The sequence below is a fragment of the Ambystoma mexicanum genome, chromosome 4p, assembly GCF_040938575.1.
Source record: "Ambystoma mexicanum isolate Mex_15411 chromosome 4p, UKY_AmexF1_1, whole genome shotgun sequence".
NCBI classification, from domain to species: domain Eukaryota; kingdom Metazoa; phylum Chordata; class Amphibia; order Caudata; family Ambystomatidae; genus Ambystoma; species Ambystoma mexicanum.
Genome location: NC_090927.1, coordinates 204,436,995 through 204,458,736, shown reverse-complemented (window position 1 = coordinate 204,458,736; position 21,742 = coordinate 204,436,995). Strand labels below are relative to the sequence as shown.

The window sequence follows — 21,742 nt, the reverse complement described above, 5'->3', positions numbered from 1 at the left end:
TTCAATCATCTAGATGTGTGACCCACAATTGATCCCAACAATCCCTCTTTCTATAGGCAAGTCTCCTCCCCTCCAACCCCCATTACCCCATCACTCCAAAAGCCTGGAGTTGACTTAATCTACAGTGTTGTCTGCCTTGAAGGCCACTAACTCAGTGACCCTCTCCAATCAGACTTCTAAGTCGATCATTTCACGGAAACTGCCCCCACCCATGTATGACTTCCCTACCACTGCTCACTACTCTCTCCTCTCTGCCATCCTCATATTCGATGTTCTGCAACCTTTGACACTGTTAGGAGAGGACAGCTCACTTAACTGGGCATTCTCCTACCTAACTGACATTCTTCTCCCTCATGGAGCTCTATTGTTTCAATTGTCACTCCCCACATCATCTTCCTCGCCCACTTCTCATCCTTTGGCTACCACTATAACCTCTTGGCGATCTGCAAATCTGTGTATTCATTCCATCCTTCACCCCTAACCTCTCTGAACCCATCACCAACTGTCTCACTACTATCGGTAAGTGGATGGCTTTAGGTTGCCTGGTGCAAACTCCTCCAAAGCTGACATTATTTCTCTCCCTTCCTCCAATGCCAACCCAACTATTTCCTTGTCCTATATACTTCCATCGTGACCTACTTGGCTTGCAATTTCTTTAACAGTTACCTTAGACACTAACAGTTCATCACAACACCTGCCATTGTGGCCACGGCTTTACCTCCTGTGACTACAGAAGATCTTGTCCCCTTAATAGAGAAGGAAATGTCTACTCACATACTCAAACCAAGAAAGGGTATAAACCTTCCCACAAATAACTCTGAGATACCCTATGCCTACACGTACCGTCGCAATATAAAACCAATCAGAAAGAGTGAGACCCCTTTAAAGAAGAAGCCACCTACAGAGGTAAAGGGAATAAGACACTTCAAACTAAGTGTTAGTCCCTTCTCTATACCCAACCATAATACCAAAAAGTGGAGTCCTTTCTTAATGTCCGCCCACAGGAACAACAATAAAGGACTAAAGAGGGGGGTAGGATGTTCGCTAGTGGTAGTGGACGCAGCGGAAGAAGCAGAACAGAGAATCGTGGAAATTAAACTATTGAACTTGTTCCCAAAGCGCTGCCGGAGGCACAAGCCCCAGCAAAGTTGGAAATCCAGGGAAACACTGGGGAAAAAAGGATACTCGGCAATGCAGAGTATCGAGAGGAACTGTGGGGGTCAGGAACAGTGGGACATTCATGACCCACCAGCTGGTTGGAGCAGGGAGCCCCGGAGTGGGAGCATAGGCGGCGTTCGAAAAATGCCAGGAGCTCCCATTCGAGCAACGGCCGCGAATGTGGCAGCAGAACTTGGAGAGCGTTTGCTGGGCTCCACACAAGTCCTTTGGTTGCGGGACAAACCTAGGACTTTGCATACTGGTACGAGCGGTGGCATATGAGGAACCAACAACGAAGTTGTGAACTGCCTTTACGCCCAGCGTCACAGAGGCGTCATCCGGCCCACGGCGCTGCCCGAGAAGGAGCACCAACAGAATAGCAGGTACGGACGGGGAGGGAGAAGCATTGTGAAGGCTGACTGGATGATGCCCAAGAATATCAAGTGCCAAGTTAACGGGAAAATGCTAAAGTAAAAGAGTTTAAGTTAGTGAAGTAATTGGATGATGATGAATAATAAATGACCTGCACAGACCTGGGCAGAAGAGGAACTTGGGCTCTGCATCAATATAAAAAGAAATGGTTGGGGAAGGGATTACAAAGTATCTTACCTCACTACACCAAAGTAGTGTGTTAAAGAGGGAAAAGAACAACAGTTGGAAATAAAAACAGCCTGAGCGAAATCAAATATAATTACAGGCAATGAAAAGGAATTGCTTGTAAGCATTAAAAGTACATTTAAAATTACACTTGGCAGGTTAGCGAACCAGGTGGGTTTGGCAGACATAAAAAGGGGTTACCCTTCTCTTCTTCCATGTGAATCGGGGAACCCAAATTGGGTATTAATTGGCAATAGACAGCCAAGTATATCGCAAACTAGAGAACTTCATTTATTTGTGTAGTGATTTACAGTTGAAACAGTAAAAGACCAGGGAAGTGGATATTCCTCCTGGCGTTGTAAAGTCCATGGCAGTAACTGGCAGAAGGCACCAAGGAAGAGGATTGTCCCCTTGCCACTGAGTTGGCATTAGTTGCCACCATCTCAGGGAAGAAAGTCACTTCCTGAAAATGTGTAAGTGGGCGTTACTGTGCCAGTTTGAATGTGGTGCGTTGACTGTGTAGAAAGGCTGCAGGAAGTAGCCAACGACCTCATTTTCCCTCATAGTAGTTTTGGAGTATTTGAGTGTGAGGGTAAGATTAGGGTTTTGACACGGGACAGGGGTTATAATTTTGGACATCCTGACAAAGACCGGTCCCTTAGTTTTGTTGAGACAGGGAAACCCCTCATAGAGTTAGGGATAGTGAGGTCATTTTCCCAACCCTTTTATTATTTAAATAAAAGCCTCCGTGAAGCAAACCACCCTGTGTCTGTCTCCTTTCTCTGACACCTCACACTCCTTAACATCTGAAAAATCTGCCCCACCTCACCCGCCACACAACAAAAAGCCCTCATCTCGGCCATCAGTGAACTAGACAACCATTGAAGCCTAATGCTTGGTCTTTCCCTCTACTCCTCATCCCTTAACAAAGTTCTGAACTTCTCTACAGGTTGCCTCTCAAAACTACTGAGATCCGCCCCACGCCTGCACAACGACGCCACGCTGGATGGCTCTCCATGCACAATCATGTTCTTTAAATTCCTGCTCCTTGTCTATAAATGTTGCCTCCTCATCCCCACCTCCCCCCATACCTAGCTTACTGCTTTTCTCTTTCCTGGCTCAAATACTGCTATCCTCCTGTCTCTCCGCAACCTATCTATTCCTGCATCCCCACACCCCACCCCCCGTGCCTCCTCCCACTTCTGATCCTTTAGTCACACCCCTCTACTGAAATGCCCTTCCAATTAACATAAAAGGTAACACATTACTAGTAATGCTCAATACAAAACAGAAGATTTATCTATGGATTACTGAATGAGTATCTCCCATAACCACTTGCAGCATCCCTCTTTCATATCCTGAATGTACATTTCTATAAATTCTGTAATGTCACTAGGCCGCTTCTGTTCACATGAGGTATCTCTCTCCATGGTCTTTGTCCCCGGTTTATTTCTCGTTATGCTACCCCTTCATCAACTGGTTCATTCCCATTCCGACATTCAACCACTATTGCAAATGCACACTACCAGGGAACCGTTCTACGCTGTTTTATTGAAGTGAATTAACACAAAAAATTTACTTTTTTTTAAAGAGGTGGGTGCCTCCACATATCCCTCTTTCACCCTCCCACCACTGTACCCACCCCAATACGCTTTATTTTAATAGATATATTTAATTGATTTCTTTTTTACAGCACACCACAAAGTAATTCACTATGATAAAATGAAGGTACATGCAAGGGACTGCCAAGGGGATCTGCTTCACTTCCTGTATCATTTCGGATCAAAATTACATCCCTGCTGTTCATTACAAAAATGCAATAAATGACCACGCTCTAATCCCCCCGTTAGCTCTCATTTGTTATTTTCACATTCTTTGCTTCTTTTCAAAATTACTTAGAATAGATCAGATTTGATCTTTGGAGGTAGGATAGTAACACCCTCACTTCCCCCATTCCTGGTTAGTGAGATGTCTTTTTGAGTCACAGAATGATGAACGTCCAGCGATGAGCCTTCAGCAAGACTTTTGAATAGAGTAATGTTTTCAGGAGGAAAATTCAGCACAAAGTCTGTTAGTTTTGAGTCTTTGAATTACATTTCTACCCTGGGGACTTCTATCTGATGCTAAGCAAATAGTTGTGTAGTGTACCGGTATCTTTTATTGTATGTAGAGGTCCAGAAGGTTGAGTTACATGTCAGCGTGTTGTAATCTCTGTCCTTTTAATTTCAATAAGGTGCATCCTGAAAGTGCTAAGAAGTTGGTATGAAAGTGATACCTAAAATCTGGTTTTCAAATAGCTTTATTGTATCAAGTGTGAGGACCCTGAGGGTATTCTCACTCCTTATCCCCCTGGATTCTCTGCTCAGGTGGCCAGGGGACAGCCATCACGGTTTGATCCAGAACCTGGAGGTGTACAAGCGAGGGAGGAGCACCTGGGTGGGGGGTCCTTGGGGATTGGGAGTGAGGTATCCACGGCGAGACGCAGTATCCCCCTTTTCCTGCTGATTGCCAATTGTCATGATCTCTGCTTCCAAAAGATCAGGACTTGCCCGACTCCCTTGGAAGCAGACCCATAACCGCGGTTCCGAGTGCCAGCCAGTCCCAATTGGGACCTTTTGGACCCTGTCCTGGCGCCAGTGGCACCAGGCTCATAAAGATGCCCAGTCCCAGCGCTGGAAGCGCCGGGCTCATAATGCTTGGGTGGACTTACCTGCAGCAGACCATGCTGCTTACTTACCTGCCAGTTGAACCCCTGATCCTTTTCTGTTTGGGACTACTTTTCCTGTTGGGTGGGGCAGGAGCCACTCCCTAGGTTCAGAACACTGGAACTCTTCTGGAAAGCAGGAACTCTTTTCTTACCTAGGCGTGGCTGTGGAAGGAGACACCTAAGCACTAAAGGAGGCTATTTAAACCACACCCGATGGATGAATCTTGCTTTGCGTTATTCTGCATTCTCTGCAGCAGAATGCTCATCGTGTCTTCTGCTTCTGATCCTGGGCCTAAGGGAACAAAGGCTTACCATCCTGGAATCCAGTCTTCAGCAGCACCTGTAAAGACAAAGAACGAACAGGTTAGCACTACGGTCTTCAGTGGCAGCGCATCTCTTACCTGGTCCATCGGCTGTCACCAACGCCTCGCGCTGCATTCCGGCATCTGAAAGACAAAGGCTTACCTACTCTTCGCATGCTCCGGAGGTCTTCGCACTGCATTCTGGCATCTGAAAGACAAAAGCTTACCAGCTCTTTGCACGCTCCGGAGGCCTTCGGCGCTGCATCCCGCATCAGAAAGACAAAAGAAGGTGCGTTTAAAGACATTGGGCAACTTTATTACTCACGTGCCATTACTCCTTCCCACGCCGAATCCAGTGGGTATTCCAGCACCCTTCATCTTCTCTAAAGCTCCGAACTTGTACCTGCAAGATAAAAGGGACATTTAGTGCGCATCATGAAGCAGGCTACAAGCGCTTACTTACGTGCTTCCAGGCGCTTCTATTCCTCACGCGGGTTCGATCCTCAACTCTCATCAGCCCGCCTTCCGCCATCGCCGGAACCCTGCAAAACAAGAGATATCATTACAAAAGACTTAAGACATTTGAAGTGCCCATAACTTACCGTTCGTGCAGTTAACGACGGACAGCAGTCCTCTGAGGTCAAGAGGCCTGCACCCTTATCCAGTGAAGAAACTGGTTACGGCACCCTGCCCCGAGGCAGATGGAGAGCTTGGCGTTCACTTACCGAAGGTGAGGGTGTTAACCTTTGGGGTTCTACAGGAGAAGAGAAAGGGAAGAGGAGAGAGGCACCCAATAACCCCTGTTCATTAATCCCATATTTTCTATCTGCAGACATCTTACTCTTCGAGTCAGACATACAGTGCACAGAGGTCCAGCCCAAAGAGCCAACCGTGTGTTACACATCACCTTTGAAGATACGGCATTCACCCAGTCAAGACCGGCGCCTCTGCGGGAATCAGGTGAGCGTTACACCAATCCACCCTTACCCCTCACACAACCTCTTTAGGATGCTGGTAAAATCGACTGGTGCAAAAATACACAATATTCTTCGCTTCCCAGTTTTACATCATCACTCTCCCTCAGCCTTTAGGGTGTAATTTCAATATCATCCCTCCCCCCCCCCCCTCTATTTCCAACATGTACTGGGATGAAGAGGTGGTGACCGGGAGTTATAAGGATTGACCGTAGAAACATTGTGCCCAGAGAGGCCTCCTACACTCCACCAATAGGCGGTCGTTAATAGTCAGGCGAGGTCAGGCACTTGACAGCAATCCTACACACATGCACTCTAACACCAGTACAGGATTAACCAGGAGAGAAGAGGTGCTAAGGGTCAGGCATGTCCTATTAATTGGCCCAATGAAGGTCCGGCAAGGCATGCCAAGGACGCACACCTGAACCTTAACAGGCCTCGGGTGTATAAAAGGTGGGACATTCAGCAGTACAGGAGAAGCAGTTGTGAGAGCAGAAGGGAGGCGCGTGGCCGAGTCCAGCAAGGGATCCATGTGTTAGAGGCACCGCAGCAGACAAAGTAAAATACTGAAAGCATGTAAGCAAAGAAGGGGACCACATATTGAAGTGGTCGCGCATAGGGACGAGTGAAAGCCATGCGTTTTTCAAAAGTCTCTGATCCTGGCCCAGTGTTTCAAAGAGGTGGTGAACGGCGCTGCTTGAGAGAAGGTGGAATAAGAGGAGAGCTCCACTGAAGGTGAAGTGGCAGCAAAATCCCCAAAGTGTTATGAAAGGCTGTTCTGACCTAAAGAAGAGGACATTGTGTTTTGAGAAGTGAATCCTGATAAACTGAACTTTTGTGTTTTTGTGAATTTTTGACCAGAGGGGCCTAGGCTTGGAGAAGGGAACCCTGAGAGGCCAGAGAAAGACTGTGAGTTGAATTTTTGAAACAAGAGAGGCCTAAGCTTGGGCAAGGGAATCCTGAGAGGCCTAAAGGAAGTGTGTGCTTTAAGAAGCTTGGGGAAGGGAACCCAAGCGAACCTAAAGGGTTTTGTGAACTAAGCTGTTTTGACATTTCAAGAGCTTTGCCCAAGAGATTGCAAGGGCCTGTGTGTGTTGATCTATATTCAATACTGGCAGTGCCAATCCTGACAAGAAGACCATCTGAATCCAGTCTTGGATATATTTCTTTGGGACACTATTTTTCTTTTAGAGCAGTCCTGCACTACATTTGTTTTTCAGAGTTGGGCAAAGAAATGTTGGACACAGTTTTTGTTTTGTGACTAAGACATCGACTATCCTTAGAAGCAGCCGTTAAGGAAAATCCCAAGTTAGCAATATTTTGAAGGTATTTATGTCGTGCACCGTCACCAACTGAGTTGGTCCCCAGGTGCTCAGGCGGATCTGCAAAACAAGAAGGCGGGCGGGTTAGGTTAGTCGGGTGAAGAGGGTGTAGGAGAGTGAGAGAAGTGTTGTGCTGTTGGCGGCTTCAGTTCGGTTTCCACCGCTCGCTGAGATTTGGTGCGAGTATCGGACCGGAGAGGAACCTCGTGTGCTGTTGGTGCAGTTTGTTGTTGTTGCGGTGTGGTGAAGTGTGTGCTGTTTGCTGGGCGAGAAATGGTTGTTTGGATTTTCGGGTGAATTGGGTAGGCAGACATTTGAAATTGGGTTAGTGGGTTGTACGCCCTGGTTCTAGCAGAGCTTGTTGTATTTAACTAGCATACTATGAGTAGGCTTAGTTGATACTTTCCTTTCTTGACCATCTAACGGTTGTGGGTGATGGCGCGGCGCGTTTTCGGCTTTGTTGTATTTGAACTTAGTATAATGGGATTGGTTATGTCTAGTCCCCCCTCTGGTGTTGGTGCTGTGGATTGCCCCCCCACCCCTATTCCCTGGCTATCTGTTGACGGTGGTCTGTTGGACCTTGTGTGTAATTCGGGGCCAGGGTGCTATAGATGAATCGTCCTTGCCCTTCCGTCTTGGTCTGACGATGTATTCAGTCTTTAGTGTCATCCTATCATCGTTATCTCTCAGTTTGTAGTTTGGTATGTTGTAGAATATCTTCCTTAGATTCTGTTTGTAGTTGATTGCTTGGCGGGATCGGTATCTTCACTCATTGTTTCAGCTATGTGTGCGCCCCTGTGGGCGTCGTTCTAGTTATGCAGTGAAGAGCCAGGATTTCAGCAGTTTCTGAATAGTAGGTGGTTTCTTGTGTTATGTATGTTCTTTGGTAAGTCGTTCCAAGTTCTTGGTGTGAGGTTAGAGAAAAAATATCTTCGGTTTTCTTTTGTTGTAGGGTTTCGTTTCCAGGCGGATGTCGTTACTTGATCTGAGCTTTCTTGTTTGTTGTTGTAGGCGTAATTTGTCTCTCAGGAACGCTGCACCTTGGTTGTGTATTGCTCTGTGCGTGATGCACATTGATTTGAATTTGATTTGTTTTATTGGTAGCCAATGTAGTGTTTTTAGCGCAGGTGTGATGGCTCTTCGGGGTAGTTTGAGGAGCAATCTGGCAGCTGCATTTTGTATGCTTTGTAGTTTTTTTAGAAGTCGTTCAGGCATACACAGGTATAGCTATTGGCGTAATCTACTCTGGTCATGACGAGAGCGATGATGGTAAGTGTTTTGTTGGTGAATAACAAGAACGGTAGGATACTTTTTGCCGCTCGCAGGAGATGGAAGCATTTCTTGAATAGAGCATTTAATTGTGCCTCTAGAGTAAGTTTGTTGTCCATCAGGACCCCCAGGTTTTTTACAGTTGCTGATGGGGTTGGGGTTGTGCCGAGTTCCATTGGCCAAGCTATGTAGTGGTTGTCCCCTCTGTTTTTTGTGATGATCATTATTTCTGCTTTGCCTGGGTTGATTTTGAGATAGTTCCAGTTCATCCATCTGAATAAATCACAAAGGCAGTTCTCTAGTGTTGCTTTCTTCTTGAGTGTCTTGTATTTTGAAGACTATTTGTCTGCGTAGTTGTAACACGTGAGGCTGTGACTTTTGAGGATTTTGATTAGTTGAGATGGGTAGATGTTGAATGATAACGGGGAGAACGATGATCCTTGTGATACTCCGCATGTGGACTCTCTTGGGTTGGATTTGAAAGGTTTCATCCATATGGTTTCTGTTCTGTTAGATGGGAGGAATTTGGTCCACAGTAGGGCGTGTCTGTTATTCCAATCCTTCTAATCTCGGGATGAGGATGTCGTGGTTGAGTCGAATGCCGCAGGGAGGTCTAGAAGTATCAAGGCAGTACTGTTGTCTGAGTCTGAGTCTGCGTTTGCTTTTAGGTCATCCCATATTGAGAGGAGAGCTGATTCCGTTCCTCTCATTGGTCTGAAACCTACTTGTGCCTGGTCTAGTAGGCAGTGCTCTTCTATGAATCCTTGGGTTGTTTTGTATATGTACTTTTCGAGCAATTTAGCTGTATACGGGATGTTGGAGATGGGTCTGTAGTTGGAGAGGTCCTCTACATTTCCTGCTGTATCTTTGAGTAGCGGCCTGATGTACGCTGATTTGAAGGATTGTGGCACTTTCCCTGTTCAGATTGAAAGGTTGGACATTCCTGTGGTATTCCATGGGAGTTCCTTGTTTGAGTATTGATTTGTATGTGTCCGGGGGGCAGGAAACCTGTTTTGTTGCTTTGATTTACCAGTTTTACGAAAGTCTCCACTGATATTTCGAGGCAGCTTCGTAGTTTGTTCGGGCAAGTTCGGCATTATACCAACCCCAAATACTTTGAATAAAGGTTTTCTAACTGTTACTCTTGAGTCTGTGTCTCTCTTGATACCATGCCTGTCTCATATAAGTCAAAAATGCTTGGTGCGATAAAACAAGAGTAGTCCAATAATGCAAAGCCAAGTGAGCATGTTATGCCCTATAAATACCAGAGGTAACCTGCATATCTGCTTTGGTTGTACATATTGCATAATGTTTTTCCTCAATTTTGAAACTGTATCGGGCTTCCTTCAATCCAGTTTGAAGGAGCCATGGCAGAGCATCCATTCATCAACATATGTATGCATCAATCTGTGCAAAACAATGAAATTCCTACGAAACCAGAGGCATCCAGAAAGAATGAACGGCAAAGAAATCTGGGGGGCCCATTTTAGATATGTTGGGGCATTATGCAAGGGAGGTAAGGAGGTTACCCTTGTTTAATGTAAGAAAACAGGCTTTCACAGAATCTAACCTCTATCTTTAGGTGAAGTTAGCCAGGCTTTAGAATGTGATTAATTTAATGAAGCCCCAGCTCCTGCCAATTTTCGCTTAAACTGAGTTGGCAACGTCAGGTATTACGATGCCCCCTACTATTTAGAGTTTTTAGTGCTATTAGCGAAGGAATATTGTCCCAATCTTGATGAAGGGGCATAGTGGTTCCAATTTTTCATAAGGGCAACCAGAGTAACCCAATGTGCTACTGCCTCATATTACAAGGCCATATTAAATGTTGTCGGAATCGGTAGAGGAGTTGCATATTTGTATCTGACCTACATCTGGGGATCCCACCACTGTGGACTAGTTCGCTAGTTTACGCTTCCTTTAGTTAAAGGAGGTCCACCAGAAAGATGGATATTTATACCTTGCTTTTATAGATATAAAACGTTTGATTGGATAGACATGACAGTGTTTTGTGAATGCCTTTGGATGGATCCGTATCTGCTAATCCTCATTCCGAGGTTATAGTTGAATTACCCCATGAAACTTAGATTTGGCCCAACCGGGCAATTAAGTGATTCACTGCGGATTGTGAGGGGTAGAAATGTTTAGTTTATACAGAATGATCTGGTTTTTCAAGTAAAAGGGGAAACCAGGGACATACCATGGACAGAAGGGAAGTAATTACCTTCTCCTATTAACTGAGGATTTAGGGCTTCATCACGAGTTTGGCGGCAACCCTTAAATCCGGCGGTCGCGCTATTACCGCCGGATTTAAGGGTCTGCCAAATCAGGGCTTCGGCGGATTTCTCCCCAGCTCTGAGCTGGGGGGAAATCCGCTGAAAATTCATGCGATTACCGCCGGCGTGAAATCCGCCGGCGGTAAGAGCGCAAAAATTCCCCATTGAGCCCAATGGGGAATGGGGCATTCCCGAATGGGCTCAGTGGAGAATGGGGAATTCCATTACCGCCAAACCAGTGATCCGGCGCTAATAGCGCGGGAGGTTTGGCGGTAGGGCTAATACTGCCGGCGTTACCGCCCAACTCGTGATGAGGCCTTTAGTCCTTTTTGCCCAGATAGAAAGGGCTTCTGAAAACTACTAAATGCTCATTCTTTTTGTAAGAAAACATTGTATAGACGTTAGCACAGTAAAGGTCAGGACTATGGTTATGGGTAAAGGAGGCAAAAACATAATTTATTTTACTGGCGCTCTTTTCCAGCCATGTGACAATTTTCGTTATTTAAGAGTTTCTCCAAGAATGGAAATTGGACGAAGCCTATTTAAAAACAGTGGGCCGCTGGAGGAAAATCTGGCGAACAGTGTTAGGGTTCACTACACTTGCTCTGCTCTTCCAGGGGCAGGCTTGAAGGGCTGTTATAGGCAAATCCCGGACTCAAATGGCTTGCAGTCAGGTATCTGGCTCTAGAACAATTCAGATGCCCTGCAAGTACTTCAAAATGAGTGTCTTAAAAAACGTGAGCCTTCCATGGGACACAAAAAGAAATGCTTTCAGCAGAGACGGGAGTTGCAGTAATTCGTGACATTATATTATATCCCCTACTCGAACAATAACATTATGCAAGGTAAAATCCCCACATGTTTTTATTCTGTGAAGTAATGACTATTGCTCATGTCAAGAGCCTGCTCCTGCTAAAAGACATGTGAAAGATGCATGTCCCAGATTGTTGTTTAGAGAAAGAGTTCCAGATGACTTGACGCTGGTTGTGAGATCGGCTTTGGTCCAACCATTTCCAGAAGTTAAGCAGCAAGTAAACTGCAAAGATAACTCAGTTGGCAGCATAGCCTAGGCCCTCTAGGGCGTATGAGCACCAGAATCGTCACGCAAATTAGATGTAGCCATCTACCTTTAGTCGGTTACCTTGTGAAGACCAGGAAAGGAAAATGGAGTGGAGATTTTGCACATAGGACAGTTCTGCTGAGGGAACTCGCTCTTATTATTTTGTGAAAATGATTTGGTCCCCCGGAAATGACTATTGAATCCCTCTTTTGTTACAGAATGAAATTGGGCATTACTTTTAAGTCTCACAATCACTGCAGATATTTGTATTTTCTTGAATTGTTAAAGCATGTTTAAAGAGGTGGTAGTTTTTAATCCATTGAACGTTGGTATATTTACGGATTACCTTTTTAAATGAAATCGTGTGCTTTATGGTATGGTTTTTGATGGCTTTATCTATCTATAGCAAACTTGATCAATCACTGAGAATGTGAAGTTTTGTTGCAGCCTGCTGTATGTGCCAAAGTTGAACTGTTTGGCTGCTGTTTCCGTGTGCCTATCCGCTTGATGAGGCTCTGGTTCCATTGCTTTTTTCTAGAGAGGCCATGCTGAATCACAGTTTGCGGAAGCTCAGAGAGCAGATTGTCAAAGCCAATCTCTATGTACGTGAAGCTAATTTCATTGCCGAGGAAATGGATAAGAGGACCGAGTACAAGATCACCCTGCAGATCCCAGCTTCAAGCCTCAATGCCAACATGAAGGTAAGTGTAATCCCCGGCCCAAATGGGGCCCCTACAGATAGGGGGTTATAGAAAAATATACAAATAAGTATGTATGGAAAGAAAAGACACAAGGAGTTTAAAAGCTTTTATTTAATGTGTGCGCTTACTAATGGACTTACCTGACTGTTCCACGTTCCTCACCATGGGGGACACATAGAACCTTGGGACTGAGGGACAAAGGGCAGGCCTCCCCTCCCAGGGACATGGACTGGACTTGCCTGAAGAGGAGGAAAGTTGAAAAGTGACAGTTGGAAGTAGGGGCACAAGAGGAAAGCCAGAGAAACTAAAGTACAGTAGAGAAAGGACAGAAGGGTAGCATAAATAAAGGGAAAAGGTGAGCGGCGTTGCATGGGGGGTTCACGGCCTCGAGCAGCCCCCAGGACCTACTGAAAACAGAGCCGGGCTGCGTCTGCCAGCTGCAGCCCGACGTGAAAGTAAGCCCCAGGCCGCGTCTGACACACGGCCTGGGTGAATGGAAACAGCCAGGCCCGCGTGTGCAAGACGGTTCTCAGGACACGAGCGGGGCCTGGGAGGCAGCGGTTAGCCTGGTGGTCAGTGGGGGGGGGCAGTCTGGGCAGGCCGGAAGACACCAAAGTCCCAGGCCACATGTGCTGTGTGGCCCGGCCCATGTTTGTGGGACATCCCGAACTTGGGCACGGCCTGTGGGGATACAGTGTGCCAGGGGGCCAGACCGAGTGAACTGGAGAAGACAGAAGTCCCGGTGACGTGTGGCGGCCCGGGTGAAGTTGAAGTGTGGCAGCTGTGGTGGCAAGTCCACCCACCCTGGGGCCAGCTGGGGCGGGTGGCGAAGAGGAAGAAGCCCTGGCAGTGCTGGCAGCGCAAACTGGATTGCCACCACTGCTGGCTGGCCTGCGCACTACCGGCTCTCCCCGGGGGCCAGATGGGTAGAGCGGTGTAATACTTACCAGAAGCCCGGCCGCATCACGTCTGGTGCGGCCAGGGCTTTGCGCAGGCTGCCGGCAGTGAAGGAAGTTTGACGTCCCTGCATGCCTGCAATGAAAGTGCACCATAAAGGAGGAAATAAATTAAAGGGCTTGTAAAGCCCTGGGACTTCTGGTGCTCTCTGCACTTGCACCACCACAGAGGAAATGAAGGAAGAAGCCAAACGCAGGGTTCGTAAAGCCCCAGGACTCCTCGTTTGCTTGTTTTTGCACCGCCATTGGGGAAAATTTAATTCCCACAAAACTACTAAGGATGAAAGGGGCTCTGAAAGCCCTGTATGGATAAAGAGCTTCCAAAACACTATTCAAACAAAAGGAACAGCACCTCATGAGGACCCTAGGCTCCCAAACCCCAGAGAGGTGCCCCTTGGCAGCCACCCGCGGAAGAGCTTGGGCTTGGGTGCATTGGTGCACCACAACAGTGATGGCATCCCAGGAAGCTAATGTAATTCAATGACTTTGACAAATGGGGACAGTGACTTTGTTAAATAAGGGCAGTTTGCAGCTGCTAAAGTTATTAAGGGTTATATAGGAAATGTAAAGGGAAATGAAGCGGCGGGAATGGCATGAAAGTGATGCTCAGGGTGAAGAAAATGATAACCTGCTAAAGTTTAATTTGAAGTGGGGTTTGTGCGATGGGTATCGCTTACCCATATTATTGCATTGTCAAACATAGAATGGGGACATGAATTGAGGCTTGAGTTGAAGGAGGTGGATATGGCTAACGGTTGGATTCTATTTAAGTACTTTATAAAAAAGAAAAAAAAGGGCACCAAAACGCCCTTCTGGTGTACTGTGCCTTATTTGAGATCTGGAACTCAGAATTGTGGCCATCTCCTGAATTAATAAACGTATTTGCAGTTTGCTCAGCGCCACATCAGAGCAGCTGGTCTGGGACGGTGGGGTGGTGTCGGTGTGGTCCATTCCTGACTTGAGTATTTTTAATACTGTGCTCACCCAGGCGGGGAGGGAATCGGGGGTCTACATACGAAAGTGGGTTATGTGTAGGATTTATGAAGGACACATGCAGCAGTTGGTTTGATGTGAATGTCATTCTTTGTTTTGGATTAAGCTGCTCATGAGATCTGCGTCTTTGTCAGAGTTGGATCATGCTGATGTATGCACATAGAACTGTATAAGCTCTCCTGGTAAACCAGAACATACACAATTTTAGGGTCTAAATCATGTCATTAGATTTGATTGGGGTGGTTTGAGCGAGCTAGTTAGGCAGTCTCTGGAGAGGCTAAGTCGATATATCTTTATTTATTGAGCATTTGTTAGTAAACTAAACAAAAATATGTTTCAAGACGCCACAAGGCAAGTGGGGAGGGATCAAGGGCAGTAAATAACAACGATAAAGAAAGTAAATCTACAATCGTGGTCCTACTAGGCCTTGTGGCCTTTGAACGTTCAAGTGCAGTAAAGACAAGTGCAGGCGATTTGGGAGAGAGCAAGGTATGGGCAAGTGCTGATAGTGCCCGGGAAGTGAATTTGATACTTGCGGCAACAGAGAGCCAATGAAGCGATCTTAAGCCTGGAGAGATACAGTCCCTGGGCTTGGGGTCAAGGATAAGTCTTGCCGCCCTATTCTGGATTATCTGAAGGGGGTTAAGGGAGGAAAGGGGGAGATCGAAGAAGAGGCTGTTGCAGTAGTGCAGTCTAGTGAGGACCAGAGCTCTGGAAACATTGAGCTTCTGGTAAAAGGTGAGGAAAGGGCGAATGCCTCTAAGGAGATGAAGCTGGTAGTGAGCCTTCTTGGCAAGGTCCAGGATGTGAGGGGACAAGGGAAGAGGGAGGATTTGAAGATGACCCCAAGGTTTTTGGCCTCTCAGGAAGTTGAAGGTAGAGGGCCCAAGGAAGGCGGTAGGAGGGAATCATGGCGCAGGTGTCCTAATAAGCAGGATCTCTGTCTTACTGGCATTGAGACAGAGGTCGTTGGCCACACACTATGCCTACATAGCGGTCAGTCAAATCGTGGATGAGGGAGAAGGAAGAAGAGGTAGTAGAGAGAATTTTGATGGAAAGCGGTGTGTCATCCACAAAACCCTGGAAATGAGGAGAGATCATCATGTGAGCAAGAGGGACGAGATGGGTATTGAAGAGCCAAGGCAATAGGATAGAGCCCTGGGTACACCACAGGTGGAGAGATAAGTGGTGGAGGAGAAAGGGCCAAGCTGCAACTGGGAGGGGCGGTTAGTGAGGAAGGAGGTCAGCCAATCCAGTGTCAGGTCCGTGATGCTGAGGGTATCGCAGAGCCGTTTTATGAGGATAAGAGTGGTTGACTGTGCCAAAGGCAGAGGAGAGATTGAGGAGAATGAGAACAGCAGGAGTTAGTCAAGATTTGCAAGCATATCTTCACAGGTGTTCAGGAAAACCAGCTTCCGTGCCTCTGGATGCCCGGGATTCAGAATGATGGTCATGGATGCAACCAACGAGTTCAGTATGAAGGGATCGGTTGGGGGATGACCAACTTCTCCAGGAGTTTGCCCAGGAAGGAGGTGGTGGAGATAGGATGATAGTTTTCTGGGCAGGATGGGTCAGCAGACGGCTTTTTTTGGGAGAGGGTGCACAAGGGAGTGCTTGAGGAATAGAGGGAAAGAGCCATTGGCGAAGGAGGGGTTACAGAAATCGGCAAGAGCCATGGCGAGAGGAGATATTGTCCTTAATGGTTCTAGAAGAGCAGGGGAGCACATGTTTAGATGAGTCCTTCATAGAACAGACCACTTTAATTGCCTCATCAGGCGCTATGGGCAAGAGGGAGGGGTGTGTGGGAGGTGGATGCAGGGGGGCCAAGGGAGGCAGGAGAGTGGTGGAAGTAGGAGTGGTGGAGAGTGATGACAGGATGTCCTCTGAGTTTTAGATGTGAAATAGGAGGCCAGAGCGGGGCAGAGCGCCTGGGAGGGAAGGAGAGAGATGGAGTCTGCAGTTGGATTGGCCAGTTCCGTGCAGATTTTGAGTTCAGCCGTGTTAGTGGCTCCAGAGATGCAGGCTTGTATGTGGGCCTTCTACTTGGAGTGGATAGAATAACAATATTGCCTTCGGAGCAGGCGACAAGCCAGTTTGTCAAAGAATGAACCCGAGGTCTTCCACTTCCGTTCAGCAACTGTGAACCGTTTCAGAGATGCTAAATTGGAGTTATAGCAGCTGTTGCACTTGGATGCACGTTTCAGGTGGATCCTCGTGACTGGGGCAAGGATGTCAAAGGTGTTGGAGATGGAGAGGTGCAGGTTAGAGAGGACAGAGTCAGAGGGGTAGTCAGAAGGAAGGGTGGGGGAAAGTCGAAGCAAAAGCAGCGACAAACTTGCTTCATCAGTCGAATGACGGCAAAGGAGGCAGGAAAGGTGGGAGGGAGGCTCAAGCAGAGTGCCAAGAGGCCCCATAGAGATAGAGATAGGGATGTCTCCATAGATGAAGGCATCCGCAGCGTGTCTGGCTGAGTGGGTGGGACCGGAAGGAAGGATAGTGAGAGAGGGAGTAACAGAGGTCACAGAATTTTGAGGTGGCTGATTCGGGAGAGTCAAGGTGGATATAGAAGTTGCAGAGGAGGAGGAGGAGTTTAGAAGAAGAGGTCAAGAGGGAAGAGATGAGGTCGGCCCATTCAGAGAGGAAGAGATGGATAGGACCAGGGGCCCTGTATATGGTAGCGAGGGTGAGTGAGAAAATAGGTGTGACCCCGTGCCTATGGACGAGGTATTCTAAAGACGTGTAGGATTGAGTAGGTAGGATAGAAGCAGGGACCCACTCAGGGAAAATCAGGGCCACCCCACCTCCAGACCGGTTGGGCCTGTGTTTGGAGAGGCTTTTGCAGCCCACAGGAAGGAGTGTGTCGAGAGCAGTGACAGGGCTGGCAATGAACGACGTCTCTGTGAGGGCAAGGGCGTCGAGGTGAAAGTCTTCAAGAAGGAGACCGATGTCAGAGGAGTTTTGACAGCAGAGCATGTGTTCAGTGTAGCTATGTGTAGCCGATTACCACCTTTTGAAAGTTTCCCGAGGAGGGGTGTAGGAGCGTGGTACTCCCGTTGGTGGTGGTGGATAGGATAGAGGCGAGAAGTTAATCAGAGAGCAGGTGATTACCACCTTTGAAAGTTTTCAGAGGAGGGAATATAGTGCTGAGATGTAAAATAATCCATTCTCATATCTCATTCATGCCGGGAGAAGTGGGGGGTCAAGAAGTGGAATTACAACTGCACACAAACACTGGTGAACCTAGTATTTGGCGTCTATGGCTCAATGCATACATCACTTCTTGTTCCGTATTTCAACAAAGTTAGCTCATGATGGCAAACCACTGCGAAAAATTATAAAGGGTTTACCAGTCTGAGGGGAATGCTAGATTTATCAATTGTTAACACAGACCATAGCTACTGTATTCCAAGGATTCAAACCTGTGACTTACTACTTTCATACAGACCTCCTTAGCAAGTGCTCAAAGCACTGAGCGGTTTTACCAAGAGAAGACTGACCAGTGTTTTAGACTTGGAGCCCGTGTGCCAAGACCTCGTTGCATATATTTGTCTCACATTGGAACTTAATGGCCATTTTTAAAATGGAACACTAAGTCAATAGCTCTCATGTGGTTTATTTGAGATTTGAATAGCCCTTTTTGTGCCATGATATAGTAGCGTCGATGCCATTGGGCAGAAAGATTAATTTGGCAACCCGTCATATGGTTGTATGTAGCTTGAATGTTTGCCTCTGGGTTTAGAGTAAGAGTTTGTAGGCATAGTGCATCCCCAGTGAGTATGTGAGAAGCAACGGAAAGAAGCGGGAGACAGCAAGAGCCAAAGACCTAAATGTGAAATGTTGAATATGCCTTGGCCAAGTCTTCGGCGTCTGATCGACCACACGCTTTAAAATCATGAATTGGTCAATGACTTAAATTGTCATAGCTTCCCAGAGAATGTTGGTATCTCACTTTGTATTTTGCATGTATGTTTTGTAACGTGTTGTGCTGCTTGTTTGTTTCCATTTTCGGCAGCGAGGTGCTGTGCTTAGTGAACCAGCCATCCAAGTGAGGAGGAAAGGGAAAGGGAAGCAAATCTGGTCTCTGGAAAAGCTGGAAAACCGCTTAGTGGACATGCGTGATCTGTACCAAGAGTGGAAAGTCTGTGATGAAGACAACCCCGTAAGTCAACCTGCGCCTGGATTCTTGTGGTGTTACCCCTAATTCCTGCACTTTCCAACAAGGTAGCACTGGGTGTTATCCAAGTTCTTAACAGATATAGAAGGCGTCACCCCTTTCCTAAAGAAATAAGGATGCTGGTGACTATGCTATGATGTCGCAGGTTCAACGTTTGTGTTCTGGACAGAGTCTACCAGTCTACTCTGTTGGCAAATCTGAGGGTGAATGTGTTGAGGGTCTGTTTGGGTCTAGGCGTTTATTTTCTTTATCTGATGTGCGAGGGGCATTGTTAAGGTTATTGAAGAGCAGGCATAAAATCATTTGTTTCATTGCCCAGTAGAAATGTTCGATAAAAACACAAAGCATGTAAGCCTATTCTGCTGGGATGGCAATTAAGTGGTGGTCATACTTGTACAGTCGTTGCCAGGATTTTAACTGATGCCGCAGAGCTGAAGCCTTAGGCTACGATTGCATGTGTTTAATGGAGCCTGGCAATGTACAGGTAAGTCTCCGCTCCACGGGTACGACTGCTGCCATTTTACTGCAGATGACCCTTAATGTGGCACAAGATACTGCTGATAGATCATGTCCTCGTGTTTCTCTAATGTGGCATTGTTTTCTGTGTCGAAGGTGACCAGGAATTATTTCCGCCGCGCAGATCCCTTCTACGATGAGCAGGAGAACCACAGTCTTATCGGCGTGGCCAATGTCTTCCTGGAGTCCCTATTCTATGATGTAAAGTTACAGTATGGAGTACCTATCATCAACCAGAAGGGAGAGGTATGTGCAGGTGTCATGCATTGCTGTTTCGTAACAGGGACTGGTGGCTCTTGGAAGGCTTGCCATAACTCACCACTGTCATGCACTGCACGGATGGTGTATAGTCCATATTTACTCGGGCAGTATTATTTTTCTTCCTACAAGTCCCATAGATTAGTTCATGTTTGGTGGGAAGATGCTTTCAACTGCAGCCAAATCATCCACAATACGCATGCCTGTTTAAAGAGTTCCTTAATACTGAAACCGCTTATGGGAACATGGAGTTGCCGTCTTGCTGATGGTAAAGCATAGCTGGTTCTATTTTGTGGTCATGATGCAGGTCGATAGCTGCTGGATTACTCCTTTTCTGCTCCCCAGGTCTCGGGCCGTCTACATGTGGAAGTGGTGCGAGTGAGTGGGGCTATTGGGGAGAGGATAGGCGGCGGTGACGACGGCTTGGACAGCTCAATCGAAAGTGAAGCCAGTGAACAGAAACTTGTGTGCAAGGTACGTTTTGTGGTTTCATTTGCATGGTTGCGCTTTACAGAAGTCCAGTTGTCACATTCTTTGAATGTCGCAAATATCCTCACGGTTGACCACCCCAAGACATGTTTGGAATGATGTGGTAGGCTGCCTTTTTCTGCTGAATCTGGCAATATTCAGAAGCAGCTTTTGGAAATCGGGATCCCTTTACACAGAAATGGGTTACCTCGCCACTAACTGGGGAGAGGCATGTGGGTGCTTGTATCCATGTCCTTTGTGGCGTTTAGTGTTCTGAGCCCCCTCATAGCTTTCTTAGTTCATTGCATACTAGTTCCTGAATCTCCTGTTCCATTCCGTATTTGTTTTTTTTTTGTCTTTTATTTGGGTTTTATATAGCGCTTTGAGCCAAAGCGCTGTAAATGAGGTCATAAAATTATACATTTCAGATGGATGGAATGATCCCTCCAGGGAGTTGGGACAAACATGTATGGCCCTAATCTGACCAATTGAGAATCTTTAGTCAAGTTGTTGGGCCGTGGGCGCAGACGGTCAGTCCCCTCTGCTAGGTAAATTGAGCCAGGTGTGATGGAGTACAGGAGGGAGAGGGTTTAGTTAAATAAGCATAAATGATAGGCTTGATTCAGCATGTAGCCTGGCCCAGCTAAAAAGCAGGAAGAAGTCTGTCACGATTGCTGAAGAAATGAGGAAACTACTGCTCTATTAAAGCAGGAAGTTGAAGGAGGCAGAGGCAGAAAGCAAGGAATGTACCGGTTGCAGGCAAGCTTACTAGCAAGGCTGGCTGGTGAGAAGAGGAGCAACAGGCAAGGTAAGAACTGAAATCTTGTAGTTAGGCCGCCTGAAAGAGAAGCCAATAGAAAAGCAGCATCAGGGAGGCAATGAGTAGAGTTCCACCTCAACACCTCGGCTAATATTTTTGGGTTCCATGGAGGGCCACTTGGGTGGATTCATATAGCAAATTTACAGAACGTGCCTGATGGATAGATGCACATACTGAAAATCCTGAGACTCCATGTTCATTTCATGTACATGTTAGTTCATCCACATTTACGAGAATGTAAAACCTTCAATGTCCTGACTTACCCAGAACAAACTAGGACCTCAAAACAACCTAATCAAAGAACGGTATGTTATTTTTTCCATTTCTATTGAGGCACTGATAATCACAATGTGTCAGACCGCAAACCAATTGACTAACTGCGCAGGCGGTCTCATAGAGATACAAGATGTATTCACCATTAGCCTCTATTCCATTTGTACCATGGAAAATAAGACTTAAATTGTGGAGGAGAAATGACCATTCACGAATTCAGGTGGGTTGGTGAACAATTTATTAGTAAGGCAGTAGCAAAACTTAACCAACGGCAGCACGAAACTCTGGCGCAAGAAAACTTCCCTCCCTCAGTGCACGTCAAGCACACAGGCGTTTCAATAGAAGGGGTGGTCCCAACAGGCCAAGTTCTCGCCTTGATGCATTGTTGCTGACAGAGAACAACTTCTCTGATGTCAGCTGCACGCTGTCGTGTTAGTTGGTGTTATTAGGGAGGACCGCATAGTGTAATTTTAGTGAAGGTGAATGTCCTCCCTAATGATCCGCACACGCTCTGAGGCAGGCAGAGAGCTATGACGACTTCTGCTTACTAATGCCACGTTTATTAAGAAAGGGAGAACAGAAAACACGCGTGCATATGCCAAAAGGGAAATGCGTCTCACCTCACGCAAGCTAGAAGCAGTTGGATTCCTTGCCCCACTCCAGGGAGCCCTGGGGAGCCAGGGACCCAGGCCCCCTATCAGCAACAAGAAACACAGTCGCCAGCTGGAGGACGGCTGCACGCCGGTGGAAATGCAGGAGCACAATGGGTCCACTCACGCCAATTTGGAACAACCCCGACTTCTCCCCCGGAATCACACCAAACCAGTTCACAGAGTGGCGAGCCGGAGGCCTAGAAACGATCTCCGATTTCTTCAAAAATGGCCTCCCCCTGAACTTCGAAGAGTGTAAAACAAAGTT

At 46.8% G+C, this 21,742-nt stretch overlaps 1 protein-coding gene across 1 annotated transcript in view; it reads left to right on the top strand.

Moving 5' to 3' along the window:
* Positions 1-21,742, top strand: part of KIF13B (kinesin family member 13B) — a 1,451,009-nt gene that overhangs the window by 786,649 nt on the left and 642,618 nt on the right. Inside the window, exons 18-21 of the mRNA XM_069605712.1 lie at positions 12,204-12,366; positions 18,328-18,474; positions 19,102-19,251; positions 19,609-19,737. Of these exons, the coding sequence (XP_069461813.1) occupies positions 12,204-12,366; positions 18,328-18,474; positions 19,102-19,251; positions 19,609-19,737 (589 nt within the window). The remainder of the gene's footprint in view (positions 1-12,203; positions 12,367-18,327; positions 18,475-19,101; positions 19,252-19,608; positions 19,738-21,742) is intronic.